Genomic DNA, 23,441 nt, shown 5'->3' on the forward strand with positions numbered 1-23,441 from the left:
GTTTTTCAAGGAATTTATTTTGACCGCAACTGTATATGGAAATATAAATAAGGGAACAAACTTTTCAGTATTATTTTTAATTGCCAAGAGCTTCTTGAAAAGAAGAAAATCATAAAAATACTGCATTTACCCACACTCATTTTCAGGCCATCAATGACTTTACATTTAAAATATGCAAGTAAGATTTCCATATAAAAAACGTTTGAAATAATATAACTGTAAATTTGAAAAATATAATTTAAATCAAATTAATCGATTTTCAAGCATTTAAAACTCTACAAGCCAGTGACAAGAAAAATTTCTCAGTTTATCATACTGAAAACAGAAAACACTTAAGCTCCCCACCCTGTTTATTTGGCAAATATTTTCCCTTAAACGTACGTTTTATTTTCAAGCCGTAAACGTTTATACGACCTGCAGTGCCAATGGAGTTTCAATAAACGGTTCTGTTTTCATACCGCCCATAAAAAGTTAAATCGCAGTAAACCCTTAACTCACCCGAAAAGCGAGGGGAATAAATATAGTAAGACAATCGGGGCGAAGGTCGAGGTACTCAATACTCGTCGTCGTGACTCACCTGTAACGAGATGGAAAATTGGAAAATTTCAGTTATATTTTCGGGGAATTAATCATAAATCATTGCATGTTAATAGGCGACGGCAAAAAATGGTATTTCAACAGATAAATTGGAGTGTTGCGCAAATGATGATGAAGTCACGTCGCGAGTCTTGAGGCACGTGCCTCGGAAAAATAACAAAATAGCGTCAAAGCATAATTAACTAATTAATTTGCCAGACTGCCGGCAAAAACTGAAAAGTTTTCCAAAGCGGGCGGTGGCAAAAGTGGGAGCTAGTTTTTTATTTGGTGTGGGTGGTGGTAGTGCTGCCTGCTTTTGAGTGAAATTCAAACTTGAGTGAGTGCTTTGATCCGGTTCCCCCTTGTATCTTTTTTTATTAGCTTTTCTTTGGCTTTTATTTTAGTTTTTGTTTGCAAACATTTCAATTGCTATTTGTCAGCGTTTTAGCTCTTTGTTTACTCCCTATGGTTTATGCCTGTTTGCTCGCCGGATTTTTATGACTACTTTTTTTTTGCTTCGGACTTTGGACTTTTAATTAAAGTCCGCTTTTATTGCCCTTGGCAGTGGCCAAAAAGTCACGTGACATCGTTCGGACATTGGCCATAAAAATCTGGGCAAAGGATGCGATGACTTGGATTACTGGCGCCTGATGAATGATCACCCCGGTTTTACGTTAAACGGAAGGCTGTATTATATTTCACCAAGGCCCGATCGAAAAGAGAAGGAGGATTTTATGGCAGAGGAGTCATCAGTCTCGGCAGAAATCTTTGAAATGCTGTTATTAAATCGTCAGGAAAAAAAAACAGGAATGAGGTTAATCCAATTAGGCTTTATTGGGCTTAAAATGATTAAGCAAAGAATTATGCCAAGAATAAAACTTTAGCATATTCGGAATTTAGTTTATGGAAAACTTATAATGTATAAACTAAAGTCGATTCCTGTATTTAGCAGTGACTGTAAATAAGAGTCATTTGAAACATTTATTTTTGCTGATTTGCCTGATTTTTATTTTATTTGTAAACAAGATTAAACAAACTTTGTTTTTTTACGGTCTTTTTTATTGTCCCTGGTTTTTAGTATGAAATATATTATTATTTAGCTGAGTCTTTGTATGCTTGCACTCATAATCTTTTAGACTTTTATAATAATCCAAAATCTTTTAAATTTTTTAAAAGTTCAATAACATATTAAGTATAATTTAAATAATAATATTTATTATTTTATGATTGAATAATAAATAAAACAATAACATTTAACATGTAAGTTAAGCTCGCGTACTCCATACAGTATAATGTGTTTGGCGTTTTATTTAGTTCTTTTTTTATATTTTTGTAACTATTAACTTTCAGACCATTAGATAGGTAATTAATTTTATCACAGCAAACCCATTAAAACACAGAGTACACAAAAATAAGATCTTCATTTCAAACTAATGACCATTAACTAAAATCTCTTGAAATACTACTCCCAACAGCTCTTAGTATGATCACATCAATCCTTCTTAACTTAATAACACTCGACCAAAAATGCAAATTAGCCAAGCGAACTGGCAACTTTTTAGTATCATTTTCGGGGAAAAGGGAAAACTTTTCTAAGCGCCTGGCCGAAAAATGTTGAATTATGTAGATTTATACCCTTTTCCGAGGACGAAGCACGCACTTCCGCACTCCCACACACACACACACACACTCTCAGATTCAGGACCCACTTCAAATGAAGGACACTTTTGTGAGCTTACCGCCGCAGACCAGGAATTTTCCCTTCTTCTTCGACGACCTTTGATGCTAACTAATTGGGCACGGATATTCAATATCACCAAAATACAAAATTTCTGTGTAAAGATTCGTGTAAAGGTGAGTTTGTGGATGATGATGATCTGTGAGTCGTGTCAGATATTGGTGGATTCGGAGAAGTAAGTCCAAAAAGATATTCATAAAATCATATTTTTTCTGGTTTTTCCCAAATGTTTTTAAAATAATAATAACAGACAAATCCTTGCTATGCTGATCGGAACTAAATTAAAACTAAATTAACAACGGATATCTCGGCACTTGAAAGTATAATTTAAATGTATTAAGTTGGTTTGCAAATATATTTGTTTGGTAATAAGGAAGTATATAAAAGTTAAAACAAATACATTTTTCTATTATATCTTTATCCTGTGGGCTTAAAAAAAGTATGGATATTTCGACGTTAAAGAGTATTTCTTAAACGTTTTATGTTGGCTAACATATATATTTGTTTGATAATAAATAAAAATTAAATAATTAATACAAATATGTAGAATGGTATACCATAAATAAGTATCGACCAATATATAGATTCCTATTTTGTTTTTATTGCTTAATATAAATATCTGCACTTTAATGCTCTCAATATTTTTTTTTGTCAAAATTTAAATGCCATAAAATTCTCATAAAATTTTTATAAATTTGCAATTAACCACCTTATTATTTACGTTATTTTAAACACACATTTCTCATTATTTTTGTGTACAAATCTTTGAATCCCCTCCATCTCACCCACTTAAGCCAACCTAATGATGCCGCGCAAATGCTGAAAACCACTAAAACAATCAGTTGGCAATTTTATGGCTGATTCACATGAATGTTGAAATACTTTTTGGCTTTAACTGTTTTTTCGTGCATACGTGCACAAGTAACCGTTATAATACGTTTTAAAGCCAACATCTGCCCACTGATGATGAAACATAATTATGTTGAATCACTCACGTATCCGAAGGATGCCAAAAGTGCTGGGAAGCAGGGAAAAATGTATCTGTAGGTGGCAAATGACAGAGGAGGCCAATTTGGCAGAGGAAAAAGGAGAAACTCTTGAATGAAAGCGAACGGAAACAGCAACAATTATATGGCACAATCCCCAACTAAGACGAACCAATCGGCTTAAAGTTCTCCCTGCAATTTCCAATCATTTTTCTTCATTTCTTTGAATTTGCTCATTGTATTTGTACCTTAATTTGATCATAGAAAATTGTCTCCTGTGTTCTACCTTTTGCACCGAAAAAATGTTTCGATATACTAATTTCTAACAAAATTTGAAACCATTGGAAATAAACAAAACAAAACAAAAAGCATTTTCATTGTTCAAAATATAAATATAATATATCTGGGGCTATGTGATCCAAAAAGGCATATTTATTTACCTAATAAAATATAATAAAAAAGAACCATAAAATCTTTAATTTATCATGATTAGATTAAATTCTTATTTAATTTAAATATTCTGTTTGAAATTATTAAGTTCAAAACAAAATCCCTAAAATTGCAAACAATATAAAATTAAGTTTCAAATTAAATTTTGTTGCTCCTACAATATATATAAATTTCTTGTTGTGCAGTCACATTAAACCATCTTCATGTCTAGAACCAGCCAACCAGGCAAGTTGAGAAACACGAAAATAGGTATACAAAAGTCCTTAGCCACACAATGACTTGCAAGAACCGCCGAAATGGAAAGGAAATCCCAGCGCTCGCTCATAGAAACGCAAATGCAAATAAGGCAAAAGGCTGCAACAAGATGCTGATGAGTCGAAAGGAAACTTCTGCACTCTTAGCTAAATAACAAAAAAAAAAAAAAATAAAGAATAAAGAAAAGCAGTTACAAAAGTGAACTTGAAGCCACGAAAATGCGTTGAAAATGGCGTGGGAAAGATGGGGGGAAAAGTCAAGCGAGAGTTCAACGCACCAACAAAGGCGGCAACGGCAAACACAATGGAAATTGGCCAACAAATGTCAGACGGATTCAAAACAGGACAAAGGCGTGTTCCAAAGGGGCGGTGGCGGGGGGCGTGGTCATGACCATGTAGGAGACATGAATTACGCACTAAGTGAAATGAATTGCATAAAATTATCCACCAATCAAAGCGGAAATAAAAATATATATTCACAACTTCAGAAAAGTTTGCCACACAATACATTCCGGAAAATTCCTTAACTGTTGCTGACCAGAATGGGTTTTCCAGAGGGGTTTTTCCGTCAGCGGACACGTGTGTTTTCCACATTTGAGAACATTTGCACTACCAACACAAAAAGTGGAACAACTTTGACAGAACGCACCTTGGTAAACTTTTGTTTCTGACTTCTTCGTTTTTCCCCTATATATTACTTTTAATATCTTTCACTAACAAGTTTTTATGGTGATTTTTCCCGACGAGGTTTTCCTCTAGATTTACGTAAAGTCCCCGACTCGAAGGACACAAGAAAACACTCGATTCCGCCGCCAAACCGTTCCGAATCGTTGGAGAACTCAGCGCGAACTGAGATCCGATGTGATGAAGGCCTGGCCAGAAGGCTTTAAGAGACAGGTTTTTGCTGTGCGTTTTTCGCCACCATTTGGCAGTAACAAAAAGGCAGCAGCAGGAGCGGCAGTAACTGCAATAACAACGACCACATCACAAGTCCTAAGCGGACGAACAGCTGACTTTTTAGCCGGTTTTTATAAACGGCGAATTGACTGGGGTGAATAAGAGAGTTCTCTCTTTTACAGCACTGAAAAAAATGTAACAATCTAATGTATTGACACTCACTTAGTACCACTTTAGGAAGATAATACTTAAAGCGAAGCCACTTTTAAGAAAAAAGAAGGAACAAGGCTTATTTAATATTTGCTATTCTATATTCATGTTTATTATATCGGCTACCCTCACTAAAATAACTCTTGAAAATAATACATAAATAAATAAGGCATGGTAACAATTTTCGAATATCTACTCTTTTTAACTTATAGATTTAATTCGACCTATGGTATTAAATTTATATTTATTCAATTTTCCTAATATTCATTATAAATATTTAATATAAAACTTTCCGAATATATTTTTTTGTCAGTTCTATTTTTAAATCGACCTACACTTCTATTTATTTAATATTCCTAATATTGGATACCAATATTCAAGAATTCCTACTTTTTTATTAAACACAAACCCCATAAAATTTTTATATTTTGCGTAAATTATTTATTTTTTCATATACAGTCTAAATAATATTTATTAAACCTGGCAATACTGCTTCCAGAATTCTCTTTCAGAAACCATACTCTTTTTTAATGGCCTTTTAATCCGTCCGACCAAAGCTGTTCTCTTTCATTTTGAATATTTTGTTTGTACCTGCGCAGTGGCAAGGACCTCTCACATCACCCACTAAACTCCTATCCCCCGCTGAATTCCCACCCCCCGTTACACCCAATAAAGCAACTACACCAAATTGAACAAGTCGCCTATCCCAAAAAAAACAGTTGCCTCCCCACTTCCTCCCCCGAATTTCAAAATTATGTTTGTCGAAGTTCTCGTCTGTAAAATTTGTGGCATGCCCCCATTTGATCAGATTGAAGGGGAAACGAAGTGGGCGGCAGTGGGAGGGTTGAGGGGGAGTTAGAGGTGGCTGCCTAGAAATGCAACCACAACAATCTGCGCAACAGTAGCGACAAAACAAACGCAACCCACACTTGACCGCATGACTCGAGTTGACTAGCAATCGAGACCACAAAATGTTTTGCTCACTGTGCATAAAAAAGGTCACCAAGTTGGATGTTTTTTGCACTAATAATATATATAATTAATAAAGTAAATCGAGACCACAAAATGTCTAATGTGTAATTAATCTAATGTGTAATTAAAGAATAAAGATTTATTTAAAAATTAAAGAACAACAAGAATATACGTTTAAAATTTTACATAAGCATATTAAAGACCGTACAACTTATAAAGCAAGGAGCATGACAAAAATTACCATTCATTATTATTTCAGATAATAATAATAATAATAAATAAAAATTTTTAGCATTTAACACAATCTTTAATTTAGCAAAATCTATTTAATGATATTTGATTTTATTGTACTACATGCAAATTTGATTTTGCTATATTTTCAATTTATTTATTGGTAGATCTATAATTTTTTGTTAATGAAATGTTATTTTTTGTTAATGTTGAAAAAATATAATGTAAAGCTTTTGGCCTAACTAAAATTACTATAAGGGTGTCTTTTTCAACAATTGTTTTTTCCAGTTCCTTTTTTCACACATGATTACAACTTTTGCGGTGTACTACGCGGCGTATGAGTAACGTTGAAAAGGGGAACGCCTGTCTTGCCTGATAGTAATTATCGGGCACATTGCGGCCCTGCACAAAAGGTTGTCAATGAAGCGTTTGCCGCCACCGCCCAACCCATCCGCCCACTTGGACACGCCCCCCCGGGGGGCTGACATCAAGTGAATATAGCTCATACGCCCGCTGGGCTTCCCAGGCGCACATTTAATGGGGTTAAGTGAGTTATGATTATTTCAGTGATGGAAGGAGGAGGCCGACATGCAGAAAAGGAACTCCAGGACACATAGGACACCCGTGTGTGGTTTAGTTTATTTATGGTGCAGAGTCTTTCCTTTACTTTACCACAGTTTGAGGTCCTTGGAACTGGCTGCCAGCCGAGAGTCACGACGTAGACAAAAAACAAATTAGAGCCTGGTGACATTTTTATTGCTATTTAGCCTAGTGTGTGTTTGTGTGTGCCAGTAATTGTGTGTGTTTGCTCGTTTGTGTAACGAGAGCAATGCGCTCGACTTCTAAAGGTAAATGAACTCTTTGTGGCAAATTTTACTTAGGTTTAAATCTTATTATTTGGCTGCTTAAAGTCGGTGGTTAAAAGCACTTCCGCTGGGCAATTTTCCATTACGCGAAGAATACACAGATATTGCCGACATAAATCTTGGTCCAAATCCCACGGCGACAAACGAATCGAAGGCAGAGATTTAAAAGGAAAAATAAGGATTTCTCAGGGGGTTCCTTTGCCTTTGCCTTAGACTTTCCAACCTAGCTTAAATTACCCGTTGAAATTGTACAAATATAATTATGAAAAAAGAGACAAGCACACAAGCCGTATAAAACAATGAGATGCCCAAGCAAACTCAGGTCTCCCTGCAGTTGAATGTCCTTTTTATGCCACAACATCATGAGCCGAAGGAGAAGCCACAAGAAAAGTTTGAGAAGCTCCTTGAATTGGTTTCATTATGAGGCCACGACTTTCCCTTTTTTTGTGTTCTTATTGCCGTAAGACGACTTTTCGCTTTAAGCTCTTTCGTTTTTTTTTCTATTTTGAAAGGAAAAAACAAATACGTTTTGCTGGGGTTAAGGCCCGTCAGTCTGTGTTTGTTGTTGTTTAACTTTTTCATTTGTTTTGCAAGTTTTTCGGTTTCTACCTTTGCACTACAAAGTTTTTTATTTGATTCTGTGTGGTCTGAGTTTCTATTTGAATTTCAGGCATTTTAGTTTGCGTTGCTCATTAAAAGTTTTTAGAACGAAGTTCCACTTCTTTTTTGTTTTTATAAATTTTACATCTTTTTTTTTTTGAAAACAAAAAATGAAATGTAAAATATGAAAATGTAAATATTGTTCATACGGACAGTCAGATGGACAGGCAGACGGACATCCACTCTGCTATTGATACCCATTGACTCCACGAGTAACGGGTGTACGAATGTAAACTCAAAATGTCAATATCCACTCTATACATTAATTCTACATATAAATGTACATCACTTTTGGGGCGCCACCTATCTCTGAAGACGAATAGCAAAGACACGAACCACTAAAAGTGAGAACATTTTCAGAAAATGTGCATTACTTTTTGGAAAGCACTTTTCCGGTGGGTCAATCCCGGCAGCTAATTCTGTTTTTATCCTTTCAGAGGTTCAAAAAATGAATAAAATACGAGTCCTCAGTGCAGGACAACCGCCAAGAGAGCTTATGGAAATGGTCTCGAGAAAGAGTGACTCTACCGACATTTAGGGGAATTCGTATTGCAAATATAATAAATTATAAAATATTAGTTACAACAACATGGTATACCAGGTGGATATAAATCGAAGTCTTTGAATGTCAGCATCAATATTTAGGTATATCTGGTGTACCTGGCCACAAAATTAAAAACATATTTCTTGAGAATCTTTTTGAGCAACTCCTGGCATGCATTTGATATAAAATGGTTTTTTTCTGTATATCCCAACAAGAATTATAGTAATTAAATAGTTTTTAAACTGTTAATATTCCATTTTGTTTGTTAATATTATAAAAATATGGTTTATCTGTAAAAATAGTTCGATATAATATTTCAAAACAAAGTTAGCAATAATCCATAGTTTTTGCGGCGGCAACAACAACAACATTTATATGATAAATCCTTTTTGATTTAATTTTAATTTGTTAGTTAATAATAATAAATTAACTGGAAAAGGAAATATAAAAGCCAAACTACACACAAATACAAAACAAACAAACAAGCAACGCAGAAAAGTAAAAATAAAAACTTTTAAGAATCGACGTTGGTTTTTTAAATAACATTTTTATTAATAATATAAGTTTTATTCGCTTCGTGGCTTCTGCTTCCATTTGTCTGATGAATTTTATAAACATTTAAATCATAGCGAAATAATGAATGCTACATAAGAAAATGGTTCGCTGTCAAACTTAAACTATTAAATTTTGAGCTGAAAATATACAAAGAGGTTTTAGAAAATAGTTTATTATTAGTAATTATCTTTAGTTCGTTGGTAAATCATTTTCGAATTTCTCGTTTATGTGTGCTTAACAATTATATTGGGGGAGTACATAATGTGGATTAAGTATTTAATTGATTAATTAATAGAGCGTAATTAAGTAAACGTATAAAAATCATTGGCACAAGTTGCAGTCAAATTAACAATTAATTAAGAAGGAAAACGAGGAAACTGTGTGTTAAAGAACTTTTTTTCTTGCCACGGTTAGAGAGCATTAATAAATGGGTTTGATTTCGTTTGCAATTGCACAGTGGTTGTCAAAAAAAATAGAATAAACATAGGTATTTTTGCGTTTCGTATAACATAAATTGCACTTAGAATAGAAGTTGAGAATACTTTTGGTTCTTGGAAATAAAAGCTAAACTAAAAGTAAATGTACATATATATATTTATTCATCCTATATGTCTAATTTACGTTAATTGGAAATATTAAGTGCACTTGGTGGCTAAAAAATCATAATAATTTTTTTTCTCTTTCCAGTTTCTCCATAATTACAACAAACAATATAACAGCAACAACAATCGACTTGCTCAGGCGAGCGCAATTGCAATAATGATAATCACACCAATTACGATTAGGCACAAAGTGAGCAAATCGTTTGGTGTAATCAGGCCCACGGTGCAGGCGACAAATACGTGCTCGAGTGTAGTCCAACCACCTCGGGTTGCGCCACCACCACCAACCCCCGCAGCTTGTGCCGCCTGTGGCGCAAATAGTGGTGTCACAGTTCGCACTTCGCCAAAAACGGAAAGAGCCTTGCAGCTGGTAGTCGGCTGCTCATCATCATCATCATGATCATCATTAGTGGGATTCGCCGGAAGTCCTTTGCGTCGATGAGTCTGGTTCTCGGTTACACCGCCTTCCGATCCATCCATGCCTTTCTTTTCCCTTGTTGTATCTTCATCATCATTGGCCATCGATTTCATGGCTTCGTCAAGTGCTTCCGAATTCAAAGCTTGCCCAACTTCGGTTTCGTAGTTCACCTTCAGTTCGGAAATGCTCAGGTTGAGTTGGGGTGTCTCGTAAACAATGCTTTTGCGGCGTGTGAACGGCATAACCGAATCGCTTTCGTCGAGTTCTAACTCATCCAACTGATCGTAGGAGATTTCGTTGAGCCCTGTGGCATTGAGTTCTGTGGCATCCAAGTCTATGCTATCTAGCTCATTATAAGTTTCGTTAAACTGACTTTCGGTTAGTTTTGGTTCGTCAAGTTCTGTTTTGTTAAGTTCTAGTTCATCTAACTCAACAAAGGAAGCCTCAAGCATTCTATCAATAATTTCGGATTCGTCCAGTTCTGTTTCGTCAAGTTTGAAATGCAACTCATCAAGGGATGATTCGTTAAGTAAGCAATCATTTACTTCGAGAATGGCAAAACGCAGGCCATCTACCTCATCAGTCGTAGGTCTTTGAAGGGTTTCAGTCGTTAAATTGTAAACCTCTTCACTCAGACTGACAGTTTCGTTAAGTTTCAATTCTTCAACAACTATTTCTTCTTTTGCAGAGCTGTCTTCCTCAATTGCTAGTTCTATTTCTTCGCTGTTCTCCCTAGTAATTTCCAATGTAGCTGCACTTGGACTTTCGTTAAGTTCCATTCCCTCCCGCAAACTCTCTTCCAACTCTTCTGCTGTGGGTAGAGGTGGAAAATCTTCTGCCCCCACACGATCCGCACTACCTAAGCACTCCGTTTCCGTTTGCTCTTCATCCGTGGACTCCGAAGCACTTATCGATACCTCGGAGACATAATGCTCCCTAACCTGAAAGCGACTGTTGTAGATGGTCTGCAGTTCCAGTGAGGCATTCGCATGGCTGGCCAGCGGATAATCCATGAGACTTACATTCCCCGAATCCGGATTCGAGGAGGTCTCCTCCAGAGAACTCAACGAATCACATTGGGTTATTGCGTTGCCTCCTTCGGCCACCTCCTCATCACGATCCATTACGATGCGAATTTTGCTGGCATAAATGCGATTAAAGTTGGGCGACATCTTCAGCGTGGTGGTCTCCAGCAACTCCTCCGGAATCGTCTCTAGCTTATAACTATGGCTACTACATGTGCTAGCATTATCGTTAGAGGTTGTAACTGGGGTAACTGGGGCAGTGGTGCTGGTAGTAGTAGTAACATCAAGTTGGGCATTCAAAACGGGATTAGTAGCGCTATTAGCTGGTTCGAGCTGGGCGGGATTAGTAGTAGCGGCATTGGCATTGGCATTGGCATTGGCATTGGCATCGGAATCAGGCGAACTGGTGACCTCGATGATGATGTTGGTGTTGGGATCATCTCCGTTACCTGTCAACCGGCTGCGATGATGTTTCGGCTGCTCTTCGATGCCAAAAATGGCGGCCAGCTCCTCACTGGAGTTGTACTGCGACGGCGAGGATGTCGAGGAGGAGGAGGAGGAGCAAGAGGCTCCCCTCTTCCTCCGCCGCTCACCCACTGGTGTCAACTGCAGCGGTGGTGGTGACGAACCCGAGCAATCGGTTGGCCTGGACTCCACATCCACACTCGGATTAGTTGTGCTACTCAGTGTATTGCTGATCGTGCTTATGGTCGTGCTCTGCGGTGTGGACTGACCCTCGTAGGAGGTGGTGCTAAATGTCTTGATCGGATCGGTGCTGGGTGCATGGCAATCGCTGCTCTGCGATTTGATGTAATCGCTGGAGGAGTACGGATTGAAGGAGGTGATGCTCGAGGACAGTGGACGACTGCCACGCGACGGACTCGACGACTTGGCCAGACAATCGCTGCTCGAGCTGAACGAACTGGCGGTGGTGCTCACATTGGGTGGGAAACTGCCTCCTCCTCCGCCGCCGCTGCCACTGGCACTGCCACTCCCACTCCCACTCGTCAGACTGGGGGCGGTGGTGCGCTGATCATCGGTGGTATTGGTTGAGCTGCTGCTCTTCGCCTGACGCTCGCACTCCTGCATAATCTTGTCAATCTCCTCGAGCGTCTGGCCGGGATTAGCTTTGATCTCTGGAACGGAACAAACGAGAGTGGCATCACCCGTTGCTTTGCTGCTGTTTATATTACAGGTGGCATCCAGGTTATCGTAGTCCGGTTGGTTGGCCAGTTCGCTTAGTTGTCTCATGCAGCGCCTGGCTATATGCTCTATTTTATCGGATTGTATGGGATCTAGTTTCTTGATGAGATGCGGCATCACCAGTTGTTCTCCCCCGGCTCCACTCTTTATGGTCTGTTTAACCTGGAGGGCCTCATGCACTACGACTGGTGGTTCGGTTGTCACAATATCCTTAAGAATCTTCTCGCACACAGCATTGGCTGCCTCGGACACCTCGTCAATGGCTCGTATGAGTTTGCCCTCTTTGTGTAGCTTTCTTAGGGGTTTCTCCTGGGTTTCCGGTTCCTCGTGACTCGCATCTGGCAGAGTTTCGAGCAGCATCTGACCACAACGCTTGGCCGCCTCGGAAACTGCCTCAATCTGCTGCAGTTCATCCTCCAATCTTTGCTGTTCCGCATTCAACTTGGGTCTGGCTGCTGTGATCAAAGCCTCCCGGCGAAGTTCATGGAGTTCCTGGCTCAGTTTAATGCTGCTGGCCTGGGCATCCTGGGCAATCTTGTTGAGAGCATCATCCATCAAGGGTTCTGGGGTGAGACTCTTGCGGGGAGCTGGCACAGGGGCTGTTCTGGGTGCCTCCTCTTTGGACAGACGCTCGGGAAGTTGGGCAATGGCTCCACCCAGACTGGGATGTCTAAATGGTATGGGATGATGGGATTTCCTGGCCACATCCAGTTCCTCATCCTGTGCCTTTAGCTTACGCAGAAGATCCAGCGTAGCAGGTACATCATTGGTGTCACTGCCCTGCTCACCCTGCAAATTGGACATGCTGCCAGCTCTCTCCAGATTCCGGGTCAACTCCATATAGCTATTGAGATCTCCACCCGAAGGTTTGGCCGCATCTCGATGTATCAGGTTGTAAATGTTGGCCGATTGGGTGCGCGTAGCTCTTTGCTTCTTTTGCATGGGATAGATGAAACTGGATTTGGGTCCTGGAGGATCTTTGCGCAGGGAACGCACAGCCAGATCATCTTTAATGATGTCAGGAGAGCCCGTCTTCTGCTTCTTCACCCTCACTGGCTCCACATGAAGATAATCGGACTGTGGCGCGGGCACAATTGGACCCACTGGTATGCCAAATGGTGGCTGCTTCTCCGAGCTACGATGCTGCAGATTGGCCAACTGCAGGTTCCTAAAGGCCACATCATCTCGCACTGGATCAGGTTCGCCGGTAGGTGAATCCTCATCCTCATAATCATCCGCATGCGCCAGGGCAAACTTTTCAAAGTCACTGGGCGTTGGCTCTCGCATTTTGGTTATGACATCCAGCTTGGGTGGTGGTGGGTTCCTTTTGCTTTCGGCTGGTTCTGTCAGTCCCAGCGATTTGTAGATGGCCTCCAGTTCGTTGATGGCCTCCTCCAAATTGGCTGGCTTCTTGCGTGGAAAGTAAACCGGTGGCGGTGGCTCCACCACTTTGCGTTCTGGATAAACCGGAGCTGGTGCCTGCTGATGTTGCTCCCGCTTCTCCGCCACGTACTCCTCGTACTTATTGGGCAAATCCTCGCCAGAACGCCTGTTCTGATAATGGTGCGGCATAGAGTTGGTCTTGTGCACATCCTGATGACGTATCTCCACATAGTTCTGATTGCCATGCTCTTGAGTGGGCTTTATGTGCAGACTGCCACACACTATGTTGTCCTGATTGGGTGAGGGATTGGGATTCCTCTTTGGTTTCTGCACTTCGGAGTACATGGGCATGGGATAGGTGCGCAGTTCACTCAAACGCGAGCTGGAAAACGATCGGGGTTTGGTCAAAGGTGGATGCTGTTGCTGCTGCTGCTGGGGCGGTGGATTAGGTAGGCCACTCTTGGAGGTTCTCAGTATGCCACTGGATGGGGGCACCCCACTGTTATCCAGCCTGCCCGTGCCCATGTCCGCATCCATCATGTGTATGGGCTTCCGGGAGCGCGGTGTTGCATCTGCCACATAGTGAAAATCAATGCCATTGGGCAGGGATTGCTTGCCAGGATGGGCATTCCGCTCCGATCGCGTTATGAATCTCCTGTGATGCGGCTGTTGCTGGCTCACCGGAGCACTGACTATCGAGGAACTGGGCTGGGAGTTGAGTGAGTGCACCGATTGGTAGTGCGGTGGTTGCCAAATGCGATCATCCGAAGCACAGCGACTGTTGTGATCGAAGGCATAGGACACGGGTCGCAGATCCCCAGAGCTGGAACCCATTTGCTGACCCACATGCACTCTTCTCAGGGGATCTCTGGGCGGTGGTGGTGGTGGCAATGGCTTGCTCTGCATCCTGCCATTCATATTCTGCAGATGTATGTGACTGTCGTAGCTTATGCTGCGCTTGCCATCGTTTTGCATGGCATTCTGCAGGTTCTTTTGCGGCTGCGGCTGCCATTGGACATAGCTATTGGAGGTATTCGTTGGCTGGTAGATGGATAAAGGCAGTGGCTGGGTTTTGTAACGCTGCTGCTGCTGTTGCTGCTGGTGGTTGACAACAGGAGCTCCACCATGACTTGGCTCGCCATCGCGGGATAGTCGCTTGTAGTACCGCTCATTGCGAGCCGCTCGACTGCGTCGACTTTGGCCAGCGGCGGAGCCCAAGTGTATGCTCTCATCACTGCGGTATTTGGAGAATGTGGAGGAGTTCAGCGATATCAGTTCCTCTTCGCTGGAGTGAGCTCCCGGTGGCTTGGGTCCCCTTTGCCCCGAGCGAGATTTATGCTGTTGGTAACCATTTCCCTGCATGCCAGTTGGCTGTTGCAGTAGTAATCTCCTGTCCAAAGAGTTACTAGAACGCTGATAGTAACCTGGTTGATTTTGGTAATAAGGTTCAGGGGGTTGTATATTCTCCAAGGGCAAAAAGAACTCATTGTCGATTTGCGTTTGAGGAGGATGCGGTGGATGCGGTGGAGCCTGCTCTTGTCGCGGGCTCACTATATGATCGAATTTGCTGCTACCCCTTGAGTTCTTGACATGTTTTCCCTTTGGTTTGCCAGCCGATTGGCGCTGGGCGGGCACAAACCCGGCCTTGCGATCCTCCTCACTCGACGAAGCACTCTCCGCCTCCTTCTTCTTCCGGAAAAGTCTGCCAAAGGACCATTTCTGTTTGCCCGAGAGCTGCTGTGAGGATCCTCCAATGCTGTGATTGCCCCTCAGACGATCCATGTCCTCCAAATCCTCGTCCTGATGATCCTCCTGATTGTGATGATGGATATCCGCTTTGGTCGTGGTGGTTGTGATCACCTTCGAGTCGTGGTCATCGGCGCTGTTCCGGTCATTGGTCAATTGAAGCTCCCTGGGCAATGGCAACTGTGGCCGCCAAGTGGTCTGAACAGTCTGTAAATAAACGAGAAAAATAGAGAGTGTTTAGTTTACTTTGTTCAAACGCAATCAAGATAAATTTATGTTCGCGAAACCTCAAAGTTGATAAGATAACGTGGTGCCGCCAACTTGTGTTAACTTGGCCCAAAGACCTTAAAAAGATAAGCAAACTCAGTCAGCCTTTAACGATCTTCGCGGCTAACTAAAAGGTTTCCGCAGCTTTTTTTACGACCTCACGTCGCCTGCATTTACATGACAACTAGAAATATAACTCCATCTGATTATTCAGGGTCGTTGGTCTTTACATTTAGAATAAAATTAGGCAAAAATTGTTAAAACTTTTCAAGGGTATTTTTAGAAAAAAAAAGCCTTAAATGAATGGAACAACATTAAAATACAAAATTAAGACTTAACCTTAGACAAATTAACACTTAAACTAATGAATAAACCTTCTTAATGAAATTTATATTTTAATTTAATGTTTTATATATTTTTTGAGTGTGAGAAACATTTAGTTAAAATCTCTGTTAACCTGTTAAGTTGCGTTTTCTTTTGTTATAAGCCTAAAAGCTTTAAAACTTCATAAGAATTGCAATTAATTTAGCAAAGTTTTCAATAGAAATTAATTGTATTTTTTGTAGTTTGTGCCATAAAAATTTTTCTGAGTGTGAGAAACATCTAACTAAAATCTCTGTCAACCTGACAAGTTGCGTTTACACTTTTTTGTGCCCAAAAAAAATTAGCATACAGCTTCCACGCGGTACTTGAAGGTACTTTTTTTTAGTGAATTCAGAGCGGAAGCAGCTCATTATCATAACAAATGAGGTATTTAGTAGAGTACTTGCAAACCGAATAAAAACTACAAGCGATCCAGATAATTTTTCTTATTAGCCTTTTCATACATAATGCATATTGTATTGTTGGGTTTCTTGGAAGCAATTGAGCAAATTTACTCACGATCCATCAAAGCTTTTTCACACTCAACATGGGCAAGAAAATCTATTTAATCTTATCTGAAATTCACATTTGCCAATTGAAAGGCCTCGCAAACAAATGCTGAAACTAATTAATTTAATTTATTTAACAGCCCTCTCTATACAATTTCCATTCCGGTTTTCAATTTGATTATTTTTTTTTTTTTGAGGATATTAAACGAAAATAAACCAAATTGTGTGTGAAATTCGATGGGTATGATGCATATATAATACTATATTTGTTTATACAGAACGCTCAGCAATTGGGCTGATTTTAGGGGCACCAGGCGGCTTGTGGGATCTGGACGCATCATTTCCGTTGCTGACGCCATTCAAAATAGCTAAGGATGACGGCAAAAGATCTCTATCTTGGGATAAAATGATACCAAAGGGCCTACACTTGTTTTCCATCCTATAGTGTGGTAAACAAAAAAAAACAAGAGGAAACATAAGCATAAAGAGATTATGCTCGTGTCGAATGATATTCGATATGGTTGGCATCTGAAAGCTAAGATCACTTCAAGTTGTCATTAAAAAAACATTGCCTTATTAGCACTATTAAAATCCACTCCATCTGGAAGATATGGAATATTAAAAGATGGTTATACAGATCTTGTCAAAATGGATCTTTGTAATTACTTCGATTGTATTTCAAAAGCTCAATTATTATCCACTTTATCTCAAATCTAGTTTACAAAACTTTTGAAATGAATTAATCGCATAACAATAAATATCTGGTTTTTTAAGATCAGCCAAAAAAGTTTCCAAACTTCCAGCATTTGTCTACCATAACAATTCAGAGTCTCGTAAAAAAAATCTTAAGAACTTTTTATACAGAATTTCCAAAAACTTTGAAGAACACATGTCTCATCTTGTGGTCACCATTGCCTCTCACTTGTCAACTTTGATTTACGGATGGAAATTAATGCAAGACTTCCCCAAAGAACATTCGTGATTCACAATCGCTTTTTAGAGACTCATTATAATCTCTGATTTTAGACTATATTTATGCAAATTACATGAGAATTTTTACTAGAGAATTTACGATCTCCTAAACAGCTGCGTAATGTCGGGCAATGTGCCAGTAAAGAAAATACGAAAAAAAAATCATATATATGGCTGAGTAAGATGGCCAACACAAATCACTCATACGCAATGGCGTAAGCCGGAGCAAACACAACAATAGCGATTGTATCTCTGGGGAAACTATAAATAATCACAGGCAGCCAAACTCCAGCTGCAAAACCGTACGAGATTCCCCAAAACTCAAATGGCAAATCCCCAAAAATGTAGAGACGGGCAAAACGAGAAATATTTGAGAAACTTAAAAATAAAACAGGCATCGAAAAGTACAAACTGAGAGTAAAATACAAAATTCGCGCGATATACAATAGATCGGAGGTATATATAGGGATACAATCCGATTCGATCCGTTACGAACACGCGCGCTTTCTACACTGATTATAGCTAAGGAAAAACTTTCCGTGAAGATCGATTCGAAGGCGACTGCAAAAAGCTCCCAAAAGAAGCTCCCCAAATGGGCGCAAGAGCAGCTATAGAAACTTAAGAGAACCCGCGAATGGGGTGAATATAATTCCCAAGAGTATATTTTACATGGTTGCGAGAGAAAGATACAAAGGCGGTGGTTTTCTATGAGAAATCCCTTTAGTTAGTCCCCAGGCTAAATTTCAATTAAGTAAACATCAAATGGAAACTAAATTGATTTTTCTAGGTTCCCCCCATGATCATGATCATTAAAAGTGTATTACGTACCCGGGCAGTCAATGAACTTTTACCCAGGCCTTTAGGCTTTTTAATTAAGACCGAAAATACACAATTCAATTAAGTGCGATGGGGAAAACTCTTCAGGTGAAGGCGGTTCATCCTCCAAAAAGCTAGAGCAGAAAAACACAAACATGCACTCGGAAATAAGTTACTCTTAAATTTAGAAATACACTTGTAGCTTTACAAAAAGTATAGTATAATTTGCTCATCTCTAAACTAGAACTGTGTAATTGTAAATTGTATTTGTAAAGTAAAGCAGAAAAAGATTTAAAAAAAAAAATTATAGTTAACAAATCTTTTTTTCAGAAAAAGGTTTAACAGCTGGGTAAATTTAAAATAAAGTTTCAAGTTTTTTAAGAAATTCTTCAATTGTAGTGTTAAATTTTTATCTAAGTGTATGTCACGTTTTGTTTTTGGTTCTGTCGCTCGATTAACAAGCTCATTAATTTCGGGAAAGGAGGAGGGAGTATGTGACCAAATTTTTCTGGTTATGAATGTATCCCGAAAATAGCCCCGTCCATAACACTGATCGAAGATGTTCCACTTGTGTCACATAAATATGTCCGAATGATTCACTCGGCGTGTATATAAAGGATGGCTAATGCAATTATCTCTAGTCCAAAGGTAGCAAAACAATTTAGACAACCCAAAGAGCTATGCGGAAGATCTAGACGGCGGCGAAACTAAAGTGCACTCGAAAGTGGGTGAAGTGAGTTCCATCTAATTATAGACGGACATTTTCTATATATATAAATATATATAAGTATATATTTAAAAAAGATCAGAGGAATGAGGAATGAGGCAATATGGGTCACACTTCTCGAGAACTCAGGGTAGAATAATACCTGAGTGAATTTTAGCTAACCTTGGATTCCCTCTAACCGCGCTTAAATCGGTTTCGCTAATTCATTTTTGGCAGCTGTGCAACGAGAAGTTAATGAACTGAAACACGAATTTTAATTACGAATTTTATGAGTTCAATTTGATATTTGACTTCAAAGCGAAGCAGATTTACTCACTGCAATTGCTCTCTGTACGGAGGGATTTGAGGAGTGTCTTTAAATAAACTTGGCAGTGTAGTTTGAATGCCGTTTTAAGTATCTCCCACATCCGCTTGCGAAAGTATCTCCACGTTGAAATATCTGTGTCAGAGCAGCACAAAATCCCCCAAGCTTATCACACACATTATGCAAAAAAAGAGAAGCCGCAAACTCTCAGCCGCCAAGCTCAGAAATTAAGAAATTTCTTGTCTGGAGCTGAAGTTTTGAGGCTGACAGAAACAAGTGGTTGTTGGGCTCCACTTGGCACCATACCACTTCTAATTCATTCGGGATGGCCCCGAACAAACGAATGTCTCTGTCTTTTTGCGGTTCTGCTTTCAAGCATGCATAAACTATACTAATTTCTCTGCTCAACAACACACACGCGGGGTCAATAACACAACAACCATTTAGAACTGACCAACTCAGCTGGAAAAACTTGGCTTCTCTCCCCCAATTTTTGTTGTATTTATTATTATTTATGCACAGCACGTGTTGCATTTCTTGACTGCCTGCAAGTATGTTTGTTTATCCCGACAAGCTAATGACTAGTGCGTGATATTGTTGATGTTGCTATATTCCCATTGTTTTCAATTTTCAGTTTTGCCTTGCGTGAGGGAAATCCCAGGCCCAGAAGGGAGTATCATATTGAACCAGGAAGTATGCTCAGCTAACATCGCTTTTCAGTTTTCCTCGCATTTCAAATTATGCATATTTTGTTCATTTTTCACGTCGGCCGAACCCGAAAAATGTGAGAATTTGTTATGCTGATATGGTTGTTTTCGGTTGGGGTTTCTTGCTAGATAAGTCTGGTTGATATGCCATGGGGGCTTATATGGTTGGGTAAATTCTGGATGATATTCCATGGGAGCTTTGCAACTCCTTCTTTATTTTTTCTCGTTTTTCAAAAAATATTGATCAACTTTAACTTAAGATTGTTAAAACCATTACCTTTAATTACATTATAGATATAAAATGATAATTGCTTATCCAATAAACTTATAAAATTGTAGATTTCTTTTAATAATTGTTATATTTTTCATGTTGTTACCACTTCCAATATTTTTAAGACATTTTACGAATTGAAAAATTAATTCGATTTTTGTAAATTTCATTTTGCAAATTTCTAAGTGGCAATCTCAAATTTCTTCTTGACCATTTTTCCCAAAGCAATTGTCTAATTTTACATTTCAAGAAATCCGTTTTTTTTAAATTTCTTTATTCCAAAAATTCAACAAATTTTATTTAATTTTTTTTTCCCGCTCAGCGCCCAACTTTAACAGGCCATGAAAACGAAAAACAATTTTTGAAAGCAGCCGCAGCGGCAGGCATTAAAAGTGTTTGTAGTTTTGCTGCCATTTTGTGGCTGCTGTAATTTCATATGAAAATAAAAATTCTGCGTGGCCGACGCATGAACAAATATTTTGCATATTTAAACGAAAAAAAGCACATAACATAACATATTAAGACAACAAACAAGAAACTCGTCGCTTTCGTTTTCAAATGTCGGGCCGTTGAACTTTTCTCAGAAAAGCCGCGTTTGACATGGAGATCTTGGGCAGTGGGCACCCGATGTTACCTATTGGTTTACACTTTACCTTTCTGGGCTGTTTTTGGTTATACAAAACCAAAACCAAAACCGACTTTCACTGGAAGTCATTAATTTTCACCCAAATTCGAGTGTGTGAGCCAAAGAAATCAGCATTTGATCCACACACATGTAAATCGATTTTTAATTGCTCCGAAATGTGCACGCGTTGGGAAACTTGGCGACTTAACAAGCAGGTGGTAAATATGTATTTAAATTTATGAAAATTATTTGTCAGATTATAAAGCACCTATTTTGGTGGAAGTGGGATCAGAGATTGAGTTGGAAAGCCGGCTAATTTGTAGCGTTTAGTTAAGTTTGATTCGATAGGGAAACACACAATTTACATAATTACGCGAAACTGTTGAAGGTCTTTGCGTAAGCTTATGTTATTCGATATGGAGTCGTGGGATTTGGGATCTTCTTTTTTTTTTTTTGGATGAATGAAATGTTAATCGGAGCAACAGGTTCACTGGTGATGGCTCAATCGATGCTTAAACCAAAGATTTGTGATTTTGAATGAAGAAATTTACGGTTATGAGAATGTTAAAAAAAGTTTTTAAAATACTCAATCAGTTAATTTATTTCTATTGAGAATTTTATAGATCATATTTTCTTTGAAGGTTTTAAAATCACTCAATTTGCCTTTTAAAATAAGAAAAGTTTTAAAGGTGTTTATATATTCAAAATTCTCAATCAAATCCGTTTTTGTTTAGATTCCGGTTTTAATTTAACATTTTCAACTAAATTAAATTTCGTTCTCATTTGATTTTATTGAAATTGTGCTGATTTTGCAATCCTACGCAGATTACTAAGAATACAGCAAGTTTGAAAGACAACAAAGCGTAAATTTCAAACTTGTTCCAGACTGATTCTAACCAATACCCCCCTTTTATTTTAATAGCGGGTTCAATTAGCATCTAAAGTAAATTGATTTCCTACCTCAATTTGATTATACAATTAACGCCTTGACAGAATTGTGTATTTGCTTAAGGAATTCTGAGCATCTGATGAAGTAAAGACGATTTCCTTATTCGTTTAGTCATAGAACAATGTCTTTGAAAAATAATTTCAAGAGTTTGTTTAGTTCTGCGTGGGCAGCAAATGAAGTCGTATAATTTTTATGATCTTTTAGGGCTTTGGCAGAGGAAACTCCATCAAAGGCTGGGAAAGATTTTGTTAAATAAACACAGAGAGCAGCGATCTTTGTTACAGTTCACAAAGCGGAACATTTTTACTGTAACACGAGGCAGAAAATGCATTTTTTGCACGCTTTGAAGTCGTTTTTCGCTGTTCAACTCGTTTTTTTGTGCTCTGTTGTGAGATTAACAAGCCATTAACACGTCTCGAATACTTTACTTTCAGTCTTCAAGACCTTGACCCAGCCATCTTTAAAATCGAGGGGAAAAAAAGTGATTTGAGGTCCCCCACCAACTTCAATGTCAAACGGGGCGTATGCCGGAATTAATTATGAATTGCTTAAGGCACTTGTTCGAAAAAATTACACACTATACTGTAGTACAAAATTAACTACACGAATGAAACGCAAACGTACATCTTCTTGCGCTATCCAGCTATTTCCGTAATATTTCTTAGGTTGAAAATACTCGAAATGGTTTTTGCCATGGCCCAAAAAAAATTCACATCATCATTTTTTTGTTTAAAAGGCGTACACACACAACTTGAGCGACAGCCAAACGAAATGTTGAAGAGTATTTAATTTGGCATCTTGGTGTTTGTTTTGGAGGTGTGTTAGAGAAAAAGATTGACTAGATTTTTGGAAATGAATATTAATAAAGTAAATTTTAAGATATAACTTTTTTTTGGGAAGAACGAAATTAAATTTATAAATACTATAACAACAATATATCATAATTTTAAATGTCTTCCACATTCATACATTTATTTATTTATATATAAATAATAATATAATAGTAAATAATAAAAAACAGTGACTGATCACTTTTACCTCACCAAATCACTATTTCAACACTTTGCCCCATATTTTAGCATCCATAGTTTTTCCTACTCGACTTTTCAATTTTAACTCAGTATTTATTTTGAAAAAATGCTTTTAGCATTTCTGTGTGCGTTTCTTTTTCAATTTTCTTAACATTTCTGACAGATAGTTATGTAAAAAGCTAAATAAAATTTCTTTGGCAGAAAATCGAGATGTGCAAAAATTATAAATATATGTGCAAAGACCACATAAAAATATATTTTGTCAATGCCGGCAAAATCTTCGTATATATGTACACCTGAAGAGGATTTGAGAGTGAAAAATGTGAATCTTTCGCGAATGAATCACTTTTGAATCAGATGTGGAAACCTGAATTTTTTGTAGGTATATATGCCAAATCAAATAGTTCTAGTTATTTACGAGGCCTGAGGGCAAGGCCAAGTTTGGCATATGTTTTTAGACACAGACTAGACAAAAGAGAGTCTAGAAAAAGAAAGGAAGCCGACAATTTGCATGCTAGAGCAGAGGCATTAAAATTAATTTTACATATCGCGAGAGCCGTTTTTTTCAACAGCATCCTTTGATC

At 38.6% G+C, this 23,441-nt stretch overlaps 1 protein-coding gene across 8 annotated transcripts in view; it reads right to left on the reverse strand.

The window, feature by feature from the left end:
• Positions 1-23,441, reverse strand: part of LOC108145646 (supervillin) — a 123,999-nt gene that overhangs the window by 91,444 nt on the left and 9,114 nt on the right. For 6 of the 8 annotated variants that reach the window (XM_041708081.1, XM_017271184.2, XM_017271182.2 and 3 more), the window contains exon 2: positions 11,434-15,523. In XM_041708081.1, the coding sequence (XP_041564015.1) occupies positions 11,434-15,523 (4,090 nt within the window). Of the gene's footprint in view, positions 1-11,433; positions 15,524-17,835; positions 17,933-23,441 lie in introns of those variants that run through there. The other 2 variants (XM_017271183.2, XM_017271185.2) reach the window with 2 other exon arrangements.

This window comes from Drosophila elegans, unplaced genomic scaffold (assembly GCF_018152505.1).
Source record: "Drosophila elegans isolate 14027-0461.03 unplaced genomic scaffold, ASM1815250v1 contig_208, whole genome shotgun sequence".
NCBI lineage: Eukaryota > Metazoa > Arthropoda > Insecta > Diptera > Drosophilidae > Drosophila > Drosophila elegans.